We start from the raw sequence: 18877 nt of genomic DNA on the forward strand, positions 1-18877 counted from the left end.
TAGGCAGATCATTCACCCGAAATATGTCATCTTTCTGCTAAGTGAAAAATTTGTCTAACAGTAAAAATAATTAAAAGAAAACTGAATTTCTTTTGCTTATCTTTGAAACTGGTGATGAAAGATTGACCTAGAGAGAGAAATGTATATTTTAAAACTTTAAAATATGAAGATTATGAATGTGATATAAAATTGTAATTCCTAGACGCAGTATTCCGAAATCATCACAGACCAAGGAAACGGTTTCAACGAAGGAAATGTATACATATAGAAATATTGCGTTAAAAATGTGTCACATAGAAATATTGCATTAAAATTTGATTGAGTATTCGAGCATAAACGACCAACGAACTTTCACTTGCCGTTCTTGTCTAAACTGGCACGTACAACCTTTTTTTTGCTACTAAAAATAATAAGGCTCGTCACTTAAATAATAAGTGTACTAATTAAGCAACGATGATATTAATAACTGTAATATTTATAATGATAATAATAATAATAATGGTGCCATCTCAATAATAATAATAATAATTATAATTATAATTATAAAGATAATAATAAAGATAATAATGACATTGAAAATAAGAATACATATCGCGTTTAACATTGTTAATCTACATGCTTCGAATAGTTACATATATAATGTAGCTACGTAGATACATCACAATATAATTACACTGTACATTAATAATATTGACGCTCGTGTCGGGCCGCGGATCGATGATTATCTCCCGACACAATGTACAAATCCATTATATACATAAAATAAATTATTATCAACATTAAGCTATCCTAAATCTGATGCCGGTCGAGCCCCAACAAAATGGGTGCAGATATATCGAGGATACTGGCTCTCTTTATAAAATTATATTAGGTACCGTGTGTGTATGTAATTGCACTGATTATAAATAACAAAAGAAGAAAACGTGAAAAAAGGAGGAGACGCAAAAAATTCGTTTCACGTCGAGCCAACGAGGCGACTCGGAACTAGAGGTTTTTCTCTCTTTCTCTCTCTCTCTCTTTTTTTCCTTTTTTTGATTAACCCCCCGCCCGCGAAAACGCTATTTGGCACATAAGTATTATATCACATCAAGCTCCAAATCATTATATCGCCTTGTTCGATCGTCCCACAGACCACTGCCTAGCTACGTTACAAACTGTGTTTGTCTTTTCTCATCGATTTACCGTGAGGCCCCAATTGTCTCCGTTGACCTCACCACCCCTCATGTACCGCAATCTCCCCCACATTCGTAAATGTAATTCGAAGATGGAGAAGTGCGTAACGCGCCCCTAAGGAAAATAGAGGCGACGTGTCGAGCATGACGATCAGGATCGCAGATGCGCGCTGATCTTTCGATAAATAACGTTATAATCCCTTTCGCGACCGTTTTACCATAACGTTGTACTAATATATCGACGATCCGCTAATTCCCAATGTCCATCCCATTTCAACCCTCTTTACGCCCTCTCGCCCCTTTTCGCCCCCTGCCACTCAGTCGACTATTAACCGCCTCGGCTGTCGCCGCTTTTACACATTAGGGTCAATAAATTAACGGTGAAAATACTATAAGTACTAGGCATTTATATTAAACGAGAAGTCCGTCACGCGTCTACGTACCGGGACTTAATCGCTCGCGCGATTATCTTCTAGCTTTTTCTCACTCTGTTCCGACCTTTCGTTCGGCGCGTCGAACGCAGTTGTTTTACATACGATGGAACATTTTAAACAACTGACTGGCGGTCGCAAGATAAGATTGCCACGTGCGGCGTCTACGCGTTCGGGTTCGCACGCGCGCGATCGTTGCGGGAGATGCTGCGATAGACCAGTTTCTATTTATTCGTTTACTCTTTTTTTTCTCTACCCTTCTTACATTTCGTTTCTTTCTCTCGATACGGCCGTCCGAAATTGGCTGTATCGTTAGAACACACACACATACACACTAGGAGAAATAGGAACAAGACTTTTTGGCCATGCATCGTGTCGCAACGTGTACGTGATTATCGGCTATGTTTCCAAGTCCGATAAGGAGACCGGCACGAGCTGCGTATCCGAATCGGCGCGCGATTGTCTTATTATAAAAATTATGCGTATATATGCGCGTGCCCTCGCGACCCTCGCCTCGCGCGCACGCACGCCAAAATACATAAACTGAATTGCAACGAGCGTCGGGTTTTTGGCCGCTAGTTCAACGCCGGTTAATCGTTATCTCTACGCGTTAGCTACCGATGATCGAAGCCTACCATGAGTTTCGTGCGGACTGTAGTTTTGATTACGATGCAGGAGAATTATACAGAGAATTTCCGTCGATATGCGTAAGAGACGCCGTCCTCCGTCATCGCTCGTGTGAAGCAGGAGTAAGTTACCGAACGAAAGACGCTCGACGTCCCGTGAGATGTGCAAGAAATTAAAAGATGTCTAGTAAACATCTTTTAAAGTCTTACAACGTCGTTTCTGTTTCAGTTTAGACCGCGGAATTTCCAATATGCATTTGGAAGAGTTAGCTTAAGAATGACTGAACGAAAATGAACAACAGAAACATCTTACACAAGAACGATTCATGGACCGCGGCCGTCGAGTAATTGCAGATGTGAACGAATAAGTAAAACCCGAGCCTCGATACAAATTGTCTCAAAATGACGTTGTATTGCGATAGAAAACCCGAAAATTGGCATGCAAAATAATGCGAGCGAATATAGATCGTTGAACTTTTGTTACAAATAAAAAATTTACAAAGAAACTCAACCGTCCCTTCCTCGAATTTCAATGAGCTTTGGAATATAAGCGCGCGCGTTACAGAGTATAGATTAAAATATATTTTTAAGTAAATATATATTTAATTACTTTAAGAGATTCAAACACAACTTTGAAGTAAAATGATTTATGTCTTTCTAAACGAATACCATCGGAAATTTCTTTTACCTCTATCAATCTTGTAAAATTGTCTAATAGCAAAAATTAAAGAGAGCCAAATATATACATACATATATATTTATATATTTATTTACATACATATTTAATATATAAATTAAATATATACATATATTTAATTTATAATAAATATATATTTAATATATATTTATAATATATAAATTTAATATATACATATATATTTATTTCTAGCTCATTTTTACAATTTTATATATGTAGTTAAATTTGATGTTAAATTATTTTGATCTATGTATATTACACAACACATCCAAAACTCATCAAAATCATGGCGAAATAGTTGGGTATATTTTCTTGTTAATTGAGCACTGCAAATTCGACATCAAACGATGTCATCAAAATATTCGACAAATCTAAACGTGCTTTGTCAATATGATAGCGTAGATAAACTTGTATTTGTGGAACGTCGTATCGAGATCCGTGTACATGTATTCAATACAAATCAAACGAACTAACGGATGTAAAGATTGCGTACTGTGAAAACACCGGTATTTTTTCGATAGCTTGTACCGAAGAGCAAGAAAGATAGACGATCGAGCGACGTCGCAACGGAGACGCTCTCGCGCTTTTACATCGCGGACAGAGGTCCTTCGCGTTTCGCGTACGATGGCACAGAGATAGAACATTATATCACAACTTCCGGCGAGAGGTTTCGAGACGCCCGACTCTTCTTCCCGAGAAGTAGTGTCCTCTTCCAGTTCGCTCCGTCGTGCAGAGAAGAACGTGTTCCTGCGATCGCGCGTTCACGGCCTGTGCCGCGTGTGACTTAAGACACGTCGTCGTCACACCGAGACAGAGGATTCCGATTACCAGAAGAGTTCGTAAGCGAGTCTCGACGTGGACGCGGCCGCTGCAGTCGCCGCGGCTGCCGCTGCCGCCGCCACTGCTGATGATGATGACGATGACGCTCCGGGTGGCCAAAGTGGCTGACCCGGAGCCGTGGTTCAATCCTCGTCGTGGTGCCGTGGACTCGCGTCGTAGCCGCCGATCGAGCCGGAATTCTCGGGCGAGAAGTTCATCATGTCCGTGGGCGAGAGACTGTCCTGCGGATAATAGAACGAGGGATGGTCCGAGCTCGGGCCGGCGGCGCCGCCGCCGCCGTTCAGCATCGTCGCCGGCGGCGAGACCGACGGCCGCGCCGACGGGCCGGCGCCCGTGCCCGGGTGATGCTGCGTGCCGGTCAGATCGGCGCTCACCGGTGATAAGAAGTTCATCTCGGTGCCGCCGTCGCGGCACCACAGCTGCCGCATCTCCTGCCGCCGCTGTCGCATTAACGACTTGTACTCGGAGATGCGCATCTTTTTCCCGTCCACGATGCACGTGCGTTTCGGCCGCGGCCGATACCTGTAGTCCGGATGCTTCTCCATGTGCAGCTTCGAGAGCCGCGACTGTTCCTCGTAATACGGCTGCTTCTCCGAGTTCGACATCGACTTCCACCGGGCGCCTGTAACCGTATGAAGAATGCGCGTTGAAGTGGAGAACGTTTCGCGTTCTTTGATGATTATTCATCAAAGTACGTAAATTAAATTAAATTAAATACGTCGAATAATCTGCCATTGTATTCTGCTTGCGAGTCTGCATTTATATTATTTTCGAGAGTTTTATATTTAAGTTATATATATTTAAGTTTTATATTAATTGTAAGTTATATTTATATTTTTAAGTTATATATTAGAATTATATATATTTGGAAAATTTTACACTTGTGTCACATTAACCGGCACTGTAATTATTTGTGATATAAATAATTGATAGACATAATAATGGGTTTAAATATCAACTGTAATCGCTGATGTGGATGATATGGATCGGGTATGCTTACCGAGAATTTTCGATATGTTCGAGTTATGCATGTCTGGGCAGGCTTTCAAGATCTTCCTACGTTCGTCCTTGGCCCACACCATGAATGCGTTCATAGGTCGCTTGATATGTGGCTTGTTCTCACCCTCCCTTTTCTGCTGCCTCACCATTTTAGCTGAAGAGAAAGAGAAAGAGAGACGGGGCGTTAGATGTCACGTCGTCGTCGGGATTCACGATGCTCTCGTGAGAAACGAATCTGATTTCGCGAGGGCGTCACTTGGCGCTCTCAAAACAAGAGCGTAACATCAGTCTAATCGTTACTACATAAAAGTGCTTACCTTTTTCCGTTATGTCTTCCGCTACTTTATATCCCGGATCTCGCCACACTGCAATTTCAAAACCAAATTATATATACGAGATATGCAACGTTAAACGGAAGACTATTGTACACAGTTTATAATACAAACATTATAATAAATGCTATATGTATCTTATAATATTATACTACTCATATTTTTCTAAAAAAGAAAAAGATTTACATAATATAAAATTACAACAATTTTCGTATATTATGTGCGTATTTAATCTCATCTTTCATTCTTGATTTTAATTTGATTTTGACTTGAGTTTATATGGGACACTCTGTCGCGGTCGTTGTTTCCCTGACAGAAAGATTGACTCTACATTTTTGTCAAAGAGTTTACGATATTACATTAAGCGCTCTTTATATTTGTGCAGCCTCGCGATCCGTCTCGATTAACGCGACACGCTCATTTCTCCGCGTCCACTTACTGTGAGGCGTCGAGAGAAAATCCTGCTCTTCCTGAGGCGTCTCCTCCCGAGAGCCAGAATGCTTCATCGGTCTTTGAGTCTGGGCCGACGGTGGCATCCCAGCTGTGTTCGACGGCAATCCGTACAGCCCGTGCATCGCGAAGTGCTTCTCCACGGCCGCGACCGCAGCAGCCGCCACGGCGGATCCTCCGGGTCCGCCGCCCTCGTCTTTGGCCATTACCTTGCTCACTGTAACGGGTTACCGGAGACACGGAATGAGAGACGTGTAATGGAGATACGGTCGGAAGAATTTACGCTTTTAAAAGATATATAGAGTATTGAAAAATGAAGACACACAAGAATATCCTGACTCTTCGCCCAACTTGAAGTCGACATTGCCTTTAGCGAAAATTGTATTTGGCCCTTCATATATTTTCACCAATTTCTTTACGGCCTCTTCAGTTTTAATGTAAAGGAAAGGATCATAACAGTTAAAGCCAGTTAAGGGTGATATTAGAATTTTTTCAAGTGGAAAGAAATAGCGATTTTCTTTGAAAAGAAATAACGAAGTTTGCTATCTTTGATCTTTGTAAAATAAATATTATTTTCAGAATCACGTTTGTGGGAATCTTTTCTCTCTCACACTGATGGATTTTTAATACAATCCCGAAGTTTAGACACGTTTTTCAATATTCCCTATATGTCGCGGACGAAGTGACGCGCGGCGATGGCCACGCGAAGAGTGGCAGAGATTTGCTCTCAACGTTACAATGACGGCCTGCGCGGATTTTCTTCCCTTCCTCGCTTGTGCGAATCGCGCGCGTCGCGCGGCCCTTATCGGGCGGAATCGCGTTACGCATCGTTGATTATAAGCATGCCGGTACCCGTGGCAAAAACCAGATGGCAAGTGAAACAGGTTCTCCGAGGCGAGTAGCGAGCGTGGAAAAAAAACCTGGCCGCGGACAATCGGGAAAACTAGCCTGCTCGAAGATGATTAAGTGTTCACCTGGTATGAAATCGCATACTCCGGAGGGTACCGACCGTACCCTTTCTCCCTCGGAATCCATTTGCGGCGATCGCCAATTTGCAATTGTTCCGCGAGGGTCGCGAGACGAACTGCGAATCCTGGCAACGCTCGGATCGCGGTAACAAGCGTTACTTTAATCGCGGTAATTCGGATGAATACTTCACGAGCGCTTGGTCGTTTATAATATGCATTTCGCAGAAACACAGCGTGGTGAGAGCGCGCACGTATATCGCGCCGAGATAATTCACCGTTGTGAATGGCAACGATATCTCGGAATATTCGCGAAATGTCATTTCGACACGATACTCAACTTCACTGCTCGATATAGGGAAGACCGGGGCTATATGGCTCCAGGGGTATGTTGTTGAAGTGGTATTTTTTAGTATTTATCTTGAGAGGAACAGTGGATGAAAAATCGCGAAATGGTTTTTTTTAGAATTTAAAAGAACATTTCGCTATTTTTTATGCACTGTTCTTCTCAAGATAAATATTAAAAAAAATAACACATAAGCGACATTCCCCTGGAGCCTCTAATTAATTCCACTGGTTTTATTCCACGGGGGCTAGCGATTAAAGCGAATGATCGTGAATGTTTCACTCACTCGGCGAAGACAGAGTGCTGAGATGCGGTGGTAGGCCGGCGTAAGGAAGCGTCGGTAGATAATTCCGCGGTATCGGCAGTCCTGGGGGGAAGAGCTTGGGCGCGGTCGCCGCCAACGGCTGCTCCTGCTGGCCGCTACTTCCGGCGCCGGTCGAGTGCGAGTCACTGCCGGGCGACGAGGAGGACGCCGTGGCGCCCGAGGACGTCGATTTCGGTTTCGTAAGGTTCAGCGGGGCGTCGAGATCCTGAAGAGGCGGGGCCGTCGGCGCTACCGCGGATGAGATCGGCGCCGGCGACGACGATTCCTTCTCCATCTGCGTGGTCATCTGCGCCAAATGCGCGGTCGCCCAGCTTGGACCTTCCCGATGGCTGCTGATCATCTGCGAACAAATAAAAAATCTCTCAACGTCAGGCTAACAAGTCGGAAGTTCTTGATCGGAATAGCATTAACCCTAGCTTGTCACATTCCGGTCCGTTGAACATTTTTCGGTTTTCTAGTTTTCACATAATAACATAATTTTCTAGTTTCCTTATAATAAGTTTAATTTAAACTCAAATCATTTTCTTCACCTGATATTATCATAAACATCTTATTCAGACTCTGTATTTCCAATTCCTACATTACAAGCTTAAAAATATTAATTAGAATGAAAATGCGACAATGCGACAAAGTCGAGCGGTCTCACGGGCCGGAATTATGTGGCGAATTAAGGACTCGAAAATAAGTGTGGCTAGCTGGAGTTAATGTTAAAACTATATGTATATATTTTTTTTTTTTAAATAAATGCTAGGATTTTTAAACATTCCTCTCGATTTTTTGTATCTTTCTCTGGAACGAGCAGGCATGCCGAAAAATAACTAATGTGGCGAAAATAACGCACGATATTGCAATATTGTGAAACACTGCCAGCGTTACGCGGAGCTACAGCCGATATATAGCGATATCGATGATCACCAGAGCACGTACATTGGCGATGGAGTTGATGTGTTTGTTGCCGGTGGTGGCGGTTGACGTGGCCGGCGGCGGAGGCATGGGCGACTGCACGGGCAGCCCTCTGAGCTGCTCGAGAAACGGCAGGAACATCAACGACTGTGGCCCCGACATGCTCAGCTGGCTCTTTGTCATCTGAGCCTGCAACTCCTGGATGTTGTGCTGCATGATGTGCTCTTGCTGCCGCTTCAAGTGCTCCGTTTGCAGCCGCTGCATCTCGATTTGCTTCTGCGAGTCGACCGTCATGTGAGCGGGATACGACTGTAAAGGAACAGGGACCACTAATTAAAAGGCCGCCGTGCACGCCGGCTCTCATACAGAGAATTGTGCGGTCCCTCGCGCGCTATTTGCGCGAGGGTGGACCATTCCACCTTGACGGCGGCTTATCGGCGCGCCGCGCCGCGTGGATGAAATACGCCGGACGTGTTGCCGGGACAATGCGAGCGTGGAGCAAATTGCGCGACGCGATCGCCACTTTGTGCCGCCAACGACTCGATGCGTCATAAATACTGTTTCGGATTCCCTCGCGTTATTACGTTTCACCTATACATATATTTTTTTTATTTCGACCGAACGGTCGCAAAACGTTATTACATGCGCAGTTATTCGAGATTTCTTTTTCGGATGCTTTAGACATTACGAAACAAATTATATGCGAAAATTATTTAGACTTCTTAACAATCTGATACAATCCAGAAACGTTCTAAACGAGTACTTTGTTGCTTGAATATAACGCATAATTACGTGCATTAAACAGTTGCACCATATATGCAGAATATTTTTTTAATTTTTAATGATATTAATTATATGAAATTGGCTAACGAAATCATTATGTTATATTATTTATTAAACTTATGTAAACGCTACTTTTTCATAATTCTTGCCAAATTAAATGCAAAAAACCGCTTTTGCATTACGTTTAAAGTTTCATTGATATCGCAATGCGAAAATTGCAAATTGTAAAAGGAATCGCGGTGCTTCGTGACGCTTAACGAATCAATTTGAACAGTTATCTCGAGTGGTCAATCTGTTGCTCCTTTCTACTTTATCCGGATAAAAATCTTTTACAAAACATGTCAATTATAAATATCTGTTAAAAATATAATTTTTTTTCGATTTTTTAAATCATGAGATACTTTTATGCTCGCATAAACTAAATATAAAGAGACGGATTTATAAAAACTTTCGCGTTTCAAGTTATCAAAGGTGTTTTAATACGAAATGTACATTATCCATTTACCAGGTCGTAAATGTATACTGATATATACGTTAGTAATGTATGATATCACGTCAAAAAGATGATTACTTCATAACCGAGTAGTTAAAGACCTAATTGCGTGTCCGACTGGTAACATCACGCGATTACGCGGATCGCAGCCAAGTGCATCGCCAGCGAATTTTTGCGATTAACGTTGTATTAATAGCACACATCGGAGCACGCCGGTAACGGGGCTCTTAGATGAGCGAGAGTATCCGTTCCACCCTCCGTAGGAACGCAACAATTTACGCGACGAATATCATTGTACTTTCCTACGGCCTGGCTACGATCCAGATATGCGTAGGGTTTATTTTAGACGATAAGGAAGACGTTTATTCATCCAGCCTGTGCACCAGCTGAGATGTCACGCGCGCGCGACTCTGGATGCACCTCCCTTTCCCCCTTCCCCGATTCCGTTCCGAGAGCCGCGCGATTATTAATTTCACATTTTCGCGACGCTCCCGATGGCGGTTCTCTCCGGGGACCTTATCGCCGAGACGTATAATTGACGTAGGAAAACATTGATTTATATTATAAATAGTTACGGCGGGAAAGTAAAAACTGCAGGGCGACACAAAAATCCGCACAAAAACATGTAGCGTTGCGCAAACGACGCGACGATAAGACGTGACCTTCCGTGTCGATTGGACATTGCCGGCTTCTGCAGATTATTTAAAATGATAGATGTAAAAAGCGTAGATGTATGAGCAGCATATTCTAACATATTAACGCGCGAAATGATTACAATGTGCGGAACGCAAGAAATCGATATGCCGGTTTTACTAGCCAAATTGCCATCGACAGTATCGACACAAGTAATATATCTATATTCTTCAGCCATTAAAAATTATATTTAATTCTAACAAGAGAAAATACAATATTAATATTTTCCCCTATACCTATATTATAACTAAAATAACGATTTAAAAAAGAAACAAGATTAAAACACTACGTAACTTTTAACAAAAATTAATTATTACATATATCTATATTTCCTTGTATTTTTTATTAATCGATAGAAATGGAGAGAAGTATTTTTCGATAGCACATAGAGTTTGGTGTATAACGAAGAATATATAAATTGCTTTAAGCCGCACACGGGATTAACAAGGCAGTCATTACGGGATTAAGAGTATCGTATGACTGTATTCTTCATTCTCTGTACTCGTTGACGTTACGATCTTTTACGATGCGTCGTCGGTACGGCCGAGCCGCTCAAAGGCTGCCGAACTGTGCGTTTATATCCCTGCGAGCGTCCCAATGAGCGCATGTGCGTTCATTGAGACCACATGTGTCGCGTTCGCTTCGGTGGCGCGAGGGATCGGCCACCGGGAGACAATGAGTCGCGCGACCGGGTAACGCCAATTCGGGTAACGTCTTCGGTTCGCGGCACCTATAATAGGCGACAAAGACGGAAGAGAAAGAGAGGAAGAGAGAGAGAGAGAGAGAGAGAGAGGGGGGGGGGAGAGAGAGAAAGGAACGACTGGAACTTCATTATTCATTTGCACAGTTCAGTTATGCCGATGATACGTATCCGTGACAGCTATACCGCCCACAGTGGCTAAATATAAACAGGCGGGGTGCCAGCAAGTTCCATTCACATTCACATCCACACACGACGCGGCGGTTTAGTAAGTGAGCATAAGAATATGAGGAGCCCCGTTCTGAATATGCATCCGCGCATTGACGCCAACTGCACCGCCTAAACTTAGCCACGCAATTACCGAAACATATTTACCCCCGTAATCGCTCTTCGGCCGATTATCTATCGTGGATCGCGCGGATACTGAATCCCCGAGTAACGCACAGAGGAAGACATCTAGATCGTATAAAATCGTGAATAAACAATTTGATCATCAATTTATTAAATAATCCGAATCTATAATTTAAATCGGTATAAACTACAATAATTTAAATATAATTTTGTTCTTATGTCGATGCAACACAATTCCACGTAAAGCAAGTTTGTGACATTTAAATGTCGATTCTTGTGTATAACTAATTAACGTGCCTTTACGTTCATGATATTATTTAACTCTTTAAGGACGGGGGTGATGATAAATAAGCCACAGTAGCGTATTAATTCCAACTCCGATTAAATTTTGTTCGCATAAATAGTTTATTTTTTCTCTTCTTTTTGCTTCGGATCGATAAGGCTTGTTTAAAATACCTGTCTCTAAAGGGTTAATGCGGTAAATATTCATCAACAATGCGCGTTTTGCGCAGCATCATGTCGACGTTCGACGGAGCGATTTTCGTAGGCGCGATACGCGCGCGGTGCTAAAGGCCACGGAAATTTGCTTGTCCAGATTTAGAATCGGAGCCACTGGAGTGCGCGAGTGCGAGGGGACATGCCGGTTGACGCGGATCCACCGGAAGTGGTTCATACTTCACGTGCGTTATAAAGACTGTCACTGCGAGCACTGTCTAAAATTATGTCGTGCTGCGCGCTGCAAGGAGCGCGCGACTCCGCGACGTGAACTGCCCGCGCACGTAGATCGAATTAAGGTCTCTCTTCCATCTCCGGATATCGACGATCCGGCGATTTTATCGCGTGCATCTTCGCGTCCGAGGTGTACAAGCGTTATGAATAATCGATTGCGGGGAGAAGCCGGTCCTGCCGGTCCTTCTCGCGGCTGATATACGCGCCGGGCGGGGAGGAAGGACAACGAGAAGCCGAGGAACAAAAAAGTGCCGCTGCACTCCTTAATGGAATTTTAAAAGAGAGACACGCGGAATCTCCAACGACAAACAGGGAGACGGCCGGTGGATACATAAATTATGGAGCGCTTTGAACGGGATTCGCGCTCGCCCCGTACGGGACTACCGTCGTAGCGACAGGAGAAAAAGAGGGACAGAGAGAGATGAGAGAGAGAGAGGAGGGAGGGAGAGAAGAGGAGAGAGGAGAGAGACCAGTGAATTGCGAGAATCTAGGGCAACCGGAAGCGGTATTTTCGTGGCGCCGCTTTTCGAGGAGATGATCGCGGGTACATCGTCGCAAAGCGGTCGTCTCTTCGAGAGTCGTCCGTCCTCTCTTTCATTGCGAACCATGCCAACGCGGTGGCAATCATGATGATACATAACGTTAGAGATCGATGGCACTGATCGTGTAGATAAAACCGAAGAAAGATCGTTACTGGATTCAACATATACGAGGAGTCCCGCAAGTCTCCGGTTTAATTTTAGTGATAGATTTCCCGGTTTATTTGAAGTGCATATTATTTCCTGAAATACTCATCCACAGTTCGCGACAAATAGCTACGCGAATTATTTTAAAATTATGTATCGTTAAATTACATATATGTATATCTTATAAAGAGAAAGTTGCTACCATCATTTCTTGAAATATCAATACTTCTTCGTAGGACACTCTGTATGATAATCCACGCAGATAATCCATCGTCTTTCCTTATATGCAATATACTAATCTCATAAACCTTGTTGATGATATTTCTATCCTTGTAGTTGAATCCCATTATGCGACGTGTATCGCGATAAGTTTTCCCTCTGTGGATATTTGTAATGTAAATAAACAAGGACAATCTACACATGAACTATCATTATACACGTAATCAAAGGTAGACGAGTATTAAAAAGCAGCCAGTGCTATTTATTATCTAACTAACTAGACTTTGTCTCAAATGATAAATTACACTACATTCCGTACTTACAATTAGTTTACATATAAAATATTTTAAATATAAATTCTGCAACTATGTTATATAGTCTTACTCGAAATAACTCTGCCTTGAGTTACCGTTATTAATTTGCAAAAGCTTAAATTCAATTATTCATTATCGGGAAAAATCGCAATTCTAATTTTTGCGTGGTACGTCTTTCTAGCATTTTCCTTACTATCCGCACTGTAGCAGTCAAACGTTCAAAATGAGGAAAACAAATCAATGTATCTGTATATGCCGCGGCGGTTGTGCGATTTATGTGATTCTCCTATTCGCGACTGCAGAAGACGAAGGCAGACATGTCGTACAATCGTCAAAAGATACGAGTTTGCCATCGACCTCACGGAATCCATAATCATAGATCAGGGCGGGTCCGATGGACGCGTGTACAGATACAGACGCGCGTGGCACGGTATTTTCGGATATCTTTATTGGCCGATGTTTATTATCTATTCGACGCCTCTAATCCTTTTGATATTCCGCGTCGACGGATAAACAAATCGGCCTGATCATCGGGGGCCGCGAACCGGTCCGTTTTCTCGCGAAAACGCTAATATTAATAATTCCCTTTGCCGCATGCCGGCCGATATCGCTCGCCGATATTATCCGAATGAACGGGCTGCGCTTATCCGGCAGCGTTTATGCGCGGCGCGTCTCGATCGCGCGGTCCTACATTACAAAGACGACTTTGTTCGCTTTTCAATTCGCGTCATCGGTTCCGCGAGCAATTGTGATAATGCCTGCCTGAGTCAACTATGTAAGAATTCTGCCGAGCGCGAATCCCGTTGACACACACGCGGCCATTGATTTCTGATCAATAGTTAGATCGTTGCTCAATAATTCTCCTTCCGAGAAAGAGATTAAGATAGTTGCACAAGTGAACGATCAATTAAGGAAATATTGTCAGATAGATTATAGTCTTCTTGATAAATGATAATATCATCTTACACATACACACATTTGCATATATTGGCCTCCTTTCAGCGACGAATATGTGAACGTAAAGATTATTAATTGTACGCGATCGTTAAGCGGATAAAACGCGTTAGGGCGCTCTCACACATTTTGACAAGTTCATAAGCAAGTGACAGGAATGCGGGACCAATACAAACGGAATCATTATACCAGAGCATAAACGCGAGATGCGATAGGCATTTAAGGGGATCCTAAAGCCGTCTGTATTACCGACCAAATTCTATATCTGTCCTTGTATAGACAATGATGATAGACAAGGATAGACATGGTTATAGGTTATAATTTCTTCGAAGCTCTCATTTTTATTCCAGGGTTTCAATCTCAATTTCAAAGGTACGTTATTGTTTGTGCACGTCTTCTGAAGAGTGGAAACATTTCATTTCGTATTACATATTACTTATACAACTGTTTATATTAAAAAATAAGGGGTGACAGCATTTTTACATTTTTTTCAATTATTACTAATTATTTTACATTCCCACTCTTCATTAGTACCTATACTTTACTCCTGTAAAAGGATTTTACTCCTGTAAAAGCTCTTGACTGTTTTTGTCGGTATTTAGGATCCCCTTAACGGTGTCGGAAATGCAATATTTTATAAGCGCGCGCGTTTTGCTGCTCTAAACTGTATCTTCGTTCGATGTTCAACGACGGAGATTCTGTGACCATCTTTCACAATTCGCTTCTACGTTCTAATTGATACAAATACCGGAAAGCGACAGCAATCCGGCGTTCGAAATCTGCGGAGCGCCCGCCATGCGATGCGTGGACGGTCGAAAATTCTGCGCGCATTGCACACGACCGCCCGCCGCGCCGCCATAAACGGGACGAGTTTCTCGCGTTTAACACTTATTGCCCGAAGCCATTTGAATATCCCGTTACCGGAACGTCGGGTGGCCCGCCAGGAAAAAGAATTAAACTTTGTTAGCTTTTTAAACGTAAACACGCAATTTTCGCAGCTCGCTGCGCAAACGATATATCCTTGCCGCTCCGCGAGCGCATTGAGCCGTTTCCGCATTTGTAGAACTCGAAAGATCTTAGACTTTTCGTTACGTAAGCACTTTATTTTTGCATATCTTCGTTTTTTTTGCTAAGGATAGAAGGTTATCTTCGTTTTTTTTTCTAAGGAGATATCTTTATCTCTGTGCTCAATGATAAATATCTCGACCTTTCTGCAATTTACTAATTATCACATCGTTGAAATATTCCCCGACTTTCATCGAAATCACATGCTTTTACTGCAATTTATTTCGCATTAAGCGAGAGAATAATCTTTTCGTACTTAAGGGGGATGAGAAAGACAGTTTGCTGTGTGCTTTTTAGCCCAGTATACGCGCGCATTTGCGAGTGCCCTCATCTTATATAATGTCGATACGCGAATGAGAATCAACAGCATTAAACCCTGATATTACGACGTGTATGACACTAACGCGGCGTAGACAGCGGCGTTTCTCTTAGCGGCTCAGGGCCCATCGCGGATCGAAATAAGCTGCGATGATGAGCCGGCTGTCAGTAGGATTATTGTCCTCGGCTTCTTACGCCCGCCGGGGAGTTCTTTCCGTGAAGATCGTATGTGGTAAGGCAAGACGGTGTGCGACTGTCCCCGGAGACTAGGGGAACATCGGGACGCGTCCAAAGCAACCCCCGTCAACTTTGAGGCAAGCGAGAGGGCAATCGCGTCGCTGTCTCCCCCGGTTCCTTCTGACTTTTCTGCCGGCGTGTCTTCTTTTCTCGCGTCGCTTCCTTCGACACGATTCGTCTCTCTCAGCAATAGAGAAGGTAGAGAAAGAGATATATACGTCGGTCTTATGTTCTTCCCCTTTCGTTCCGCGGGAACCGTTCTATCCGTCGCCTGATGCTCTCCTCTTTGTCTCTATCGTCGGCTTTCCCATCAACGGTCACCCGCGTTTCGAGAGGAGATCCCTCAGCGACCCTTCTATCTGTAGTGCGTGGCACAGCCGACAACTGCACGGCATACACTGTCGCCGTAGCACTTCGACACCTCGATCGGTTTATACCGCAACGGCATGCAGTGTCAACGAACGCGCCTCCCCCTGAAGAGTTCGCGAGATGAGAGAATATCGTTTCCGACGGGTTAAGTATAGCGCATTATTTTCCTCGCAAGTCTTTAATACCACGTAGCCAAGCGAGCCGCGGTCGTCGCGGTGTAGCTAAAATCATCATGCTTGTGGTAACGCGAAAAAAAACCGAAACATGATCCAGTATGTATGTATGTATAGTTTTATCATCATAATATTGCCGTTTTTTTTATAAAGTTAAATAATAATAACGGTAATTTTATATAATAGCTTATATATGTATATTTTTTAAATATTATATCATATATTTATTATATTAAAAAATATATATACATAAGCTATTATATATATATATATATATATATATATATATATATATATATTTATATGTGTTCCTATAAAATATTTTTTACAAGCAATATAATAGAGTCAGAGAAGTCTTGCATTCTATTATATAAGATCTAATACGTATATAATAAAACAAACGTTTAAAAAAATATTTTTATTTTTGCTAAATCACTTTAATTATCTCGCTAAGAATTAGAACACAAGATATCTTGAATCTTCTTCTATACATCAGACAGAAAGTTATTAATTCCTAACGAGTTAAACTTTGTTCAACGTTTCGCATGAACACGACCTCACATTTCCGCTTGATGAACCTGATGAGAGGTACCGAAATAAGACAAAGTGAAGCGCGTACGATGAAGAGAAAAGAGACCAAGAAGCCGATGATAGAAGGAGATTGATGATTACAACAATACGCGAATACTTCTGTGCACCTTACCCACAGCCCGGTCGTGCTTTCCGTCGTCGGGACGAATACAATAATCAACTCCCTTCGCATTCGTCGACTTTAATTAATTTTATATATTCATATATAGCGTGGCGCGCACACGGCAAGATCTTGTTTCTTTCTTTCGTTCTCAGTCTCGCACGCGCTCGTCGCGTATCTTTCCACTTTCTTCTTTCGCGCTCGACACTCGCTTTGCAGGGAGACCCGGCCACTCGAGAAACGAGAATAATATGCGTGATGCACGTGCCACGGCGCACCCCTCCTGTCGTTGCTCCTCTCTCGATCAAGCGGCGCAACCGCGATTCTAATTCGTTGTACCGCCGACGCGCATTGTGCGCGTGCAAGTGGATTGTGCAAGATTTCCGCTGTCAAAGAGGAGACGTTCGACAAAGCGCTCAAAGAAAAATAAAAGGAAAGATTACTAGTACTCGCTGGTGAATGATTCTTAATCTTAGGTTTCATGGGAAAATATCAATGTGAAATTTATACAAGTTATCTTCGAAATATCAAAAATGCGGATTATAGATGAAACAGTCAATCGATATCTCTACCGGGAAATAGATCTTGTGTGTGTGTGTGTGTGTGTGTGTGTGTGTGTGTGTGTGTGTGTGTGTGTGTGTGTGTGTGTGTGTGTGTATATATATATATATATATATATATATATATACAAAAATTTAATTTACACAAATGTTATATACATATATATACCTATATATAAAACATTCGTGTAAATTAAATTTTTGAACACTACAGTAATAATCTACAGCTCTATCTTATACACCATTTATTATATTCACTATATTAGAATTTGCAAATGAAGGCTAAAGAATTATTCTTGGATTCCAAGAAGATAATGCGCATAAAATTATAATACGCACAGTGGAAGCCATCTATTTAATGGCGATTATTAAAATCGTGAAGACATACTTTGGCTTGGTTTATTCTGCTCTAACTAGAATTCTTCGTAATCCTTTACAACGAAAGAATTGTATATGTCACATTATTGAATATTTTTGAATACGATTTTAGTGGAATGATTTTATCCAGCGCACGTGTACCGATGCACAATACGCTATTGGTTGCAAGTTGCGTTTAACCGCAGAGAAATTACCATGTTGCGTAATACAGACTTTTATCGCAAGATAATCCGATACATTTGTGACATACGGATGGTATAGAGATGGTATAAATCTCAGAATCGTTATAAGAAGCAGATTAAATAATTCATTAACCATTGTTGATTATTTCGCGCGTTTAATTAACTTAAATTAAGGTAAATGTATGATTTAATCGTTTTAGTTACGCATATTTTTTTTTAATGCAACGTAATGTGGCGCAATATATGCGTGTATTTTAAGATCATAATAAAATGGAATGTGAGATAACCCAAATCCATATCGAAGTTGCAGAGGCTCGCGTGCTCCGAAAAGACCCGTTCACGCACCGTGTAAGTAACCGTATGTACCGTAAGCTGATATCGGCATCTTCGCGCCGCAGTGCACATTCCACAGAATGTATGCGATATTTATCCCGGCGCGGACACTCGTGTCCCGCGCTCCTGTGCGTGCACCGTGCACGCGCCGCCGAAACGTGAGAACCGAAATAAAGATTCGCGCGACACGCGCGACGCACCAGAAATACGCGCGGATCGAAGCCTACCACCGACCCTATTTCACAGAAGTACAGATTGATAGTTTTACGGATTAATCCATGACTAGCAAGCTATACTTAATAGCGTTATTGCTGTGAAGCACAAAATCGTGACAAACGCATAATTCGACTCGCGCAAGTTGAATATTTCCTTTTGACAATCCGTTTCGCTTGTACCAATTAATTTTAATTTAAGGTTAACTGCGATACTTGATATCATTTTAGAGAACCGGACAGATATAATAAGAAATAAATTAACTACAATTAAAGTTAACTGACGTTTGTGAAAAATCAACTATAAATAATTTTAATTACAATATATTCTACGCGTTGTATAATATTTTC

At 42.2% G+C, this 18877-nt stretch overlaps 1 protein-coding gene across 3 annotated transcripts in view; it reads right to left on the minus strand.

Moving 5' to 3' along the window:
• Positions 1-474: 474 nt before the first annotated feature.
• Positions 475-18877, minus strand: part of Sox102f (transcription factor Sox102F) — a 139263-nt gene continuing 120860 nt past the window's right edge. For 2 of the 3 annotated variants that reach the window (XM_071780462.1, XM_071780461.1), the window contains 6 exons: positions 8111-8395; positions 7145-7523; positions 5537-5764; positions 5083-5130; positions 4767-4919; positions 475-4388 (listed from right to left, as the gene is read on the minus strand). In XM_071780462.1, the coding sequence (XP_071636563.1) occupies positions 3889-4388; positions 4767-4919; positions 5083-5130; positions 5537-5764; positions 7145-7523; positions 8111-8395 (1593 nt within the window). In that variant the 3' untranslated portion in view covers positions 475-3888. The remainder of the gene's footprint in view (positions 4389-4766; positions 4920-5082; positions 5131-5536; positions 5765-7144; positions 7524-8110; positions 8396-18877) is intronic. The other variant, XM_071780463.1, reaches the window with a different exon arrangement.

Source organism: Temnothorax longispinosus, chromosome 6 (assembly GCF_030848805.1).
Source record: "Temnothorax longispinosus isolate EJ_2023e chromosome 6, Tlon_JGU_v1, whole genome shotgun sequence".
In the NCBI taxonomy this organism is placed as follows: domain Eukaryota; kingdom Metazoa; phylum Arthropoda; class Insecta; order Hymenoptera; family Formicidae; genus Temnothorax; species Temnothorax longispinosus.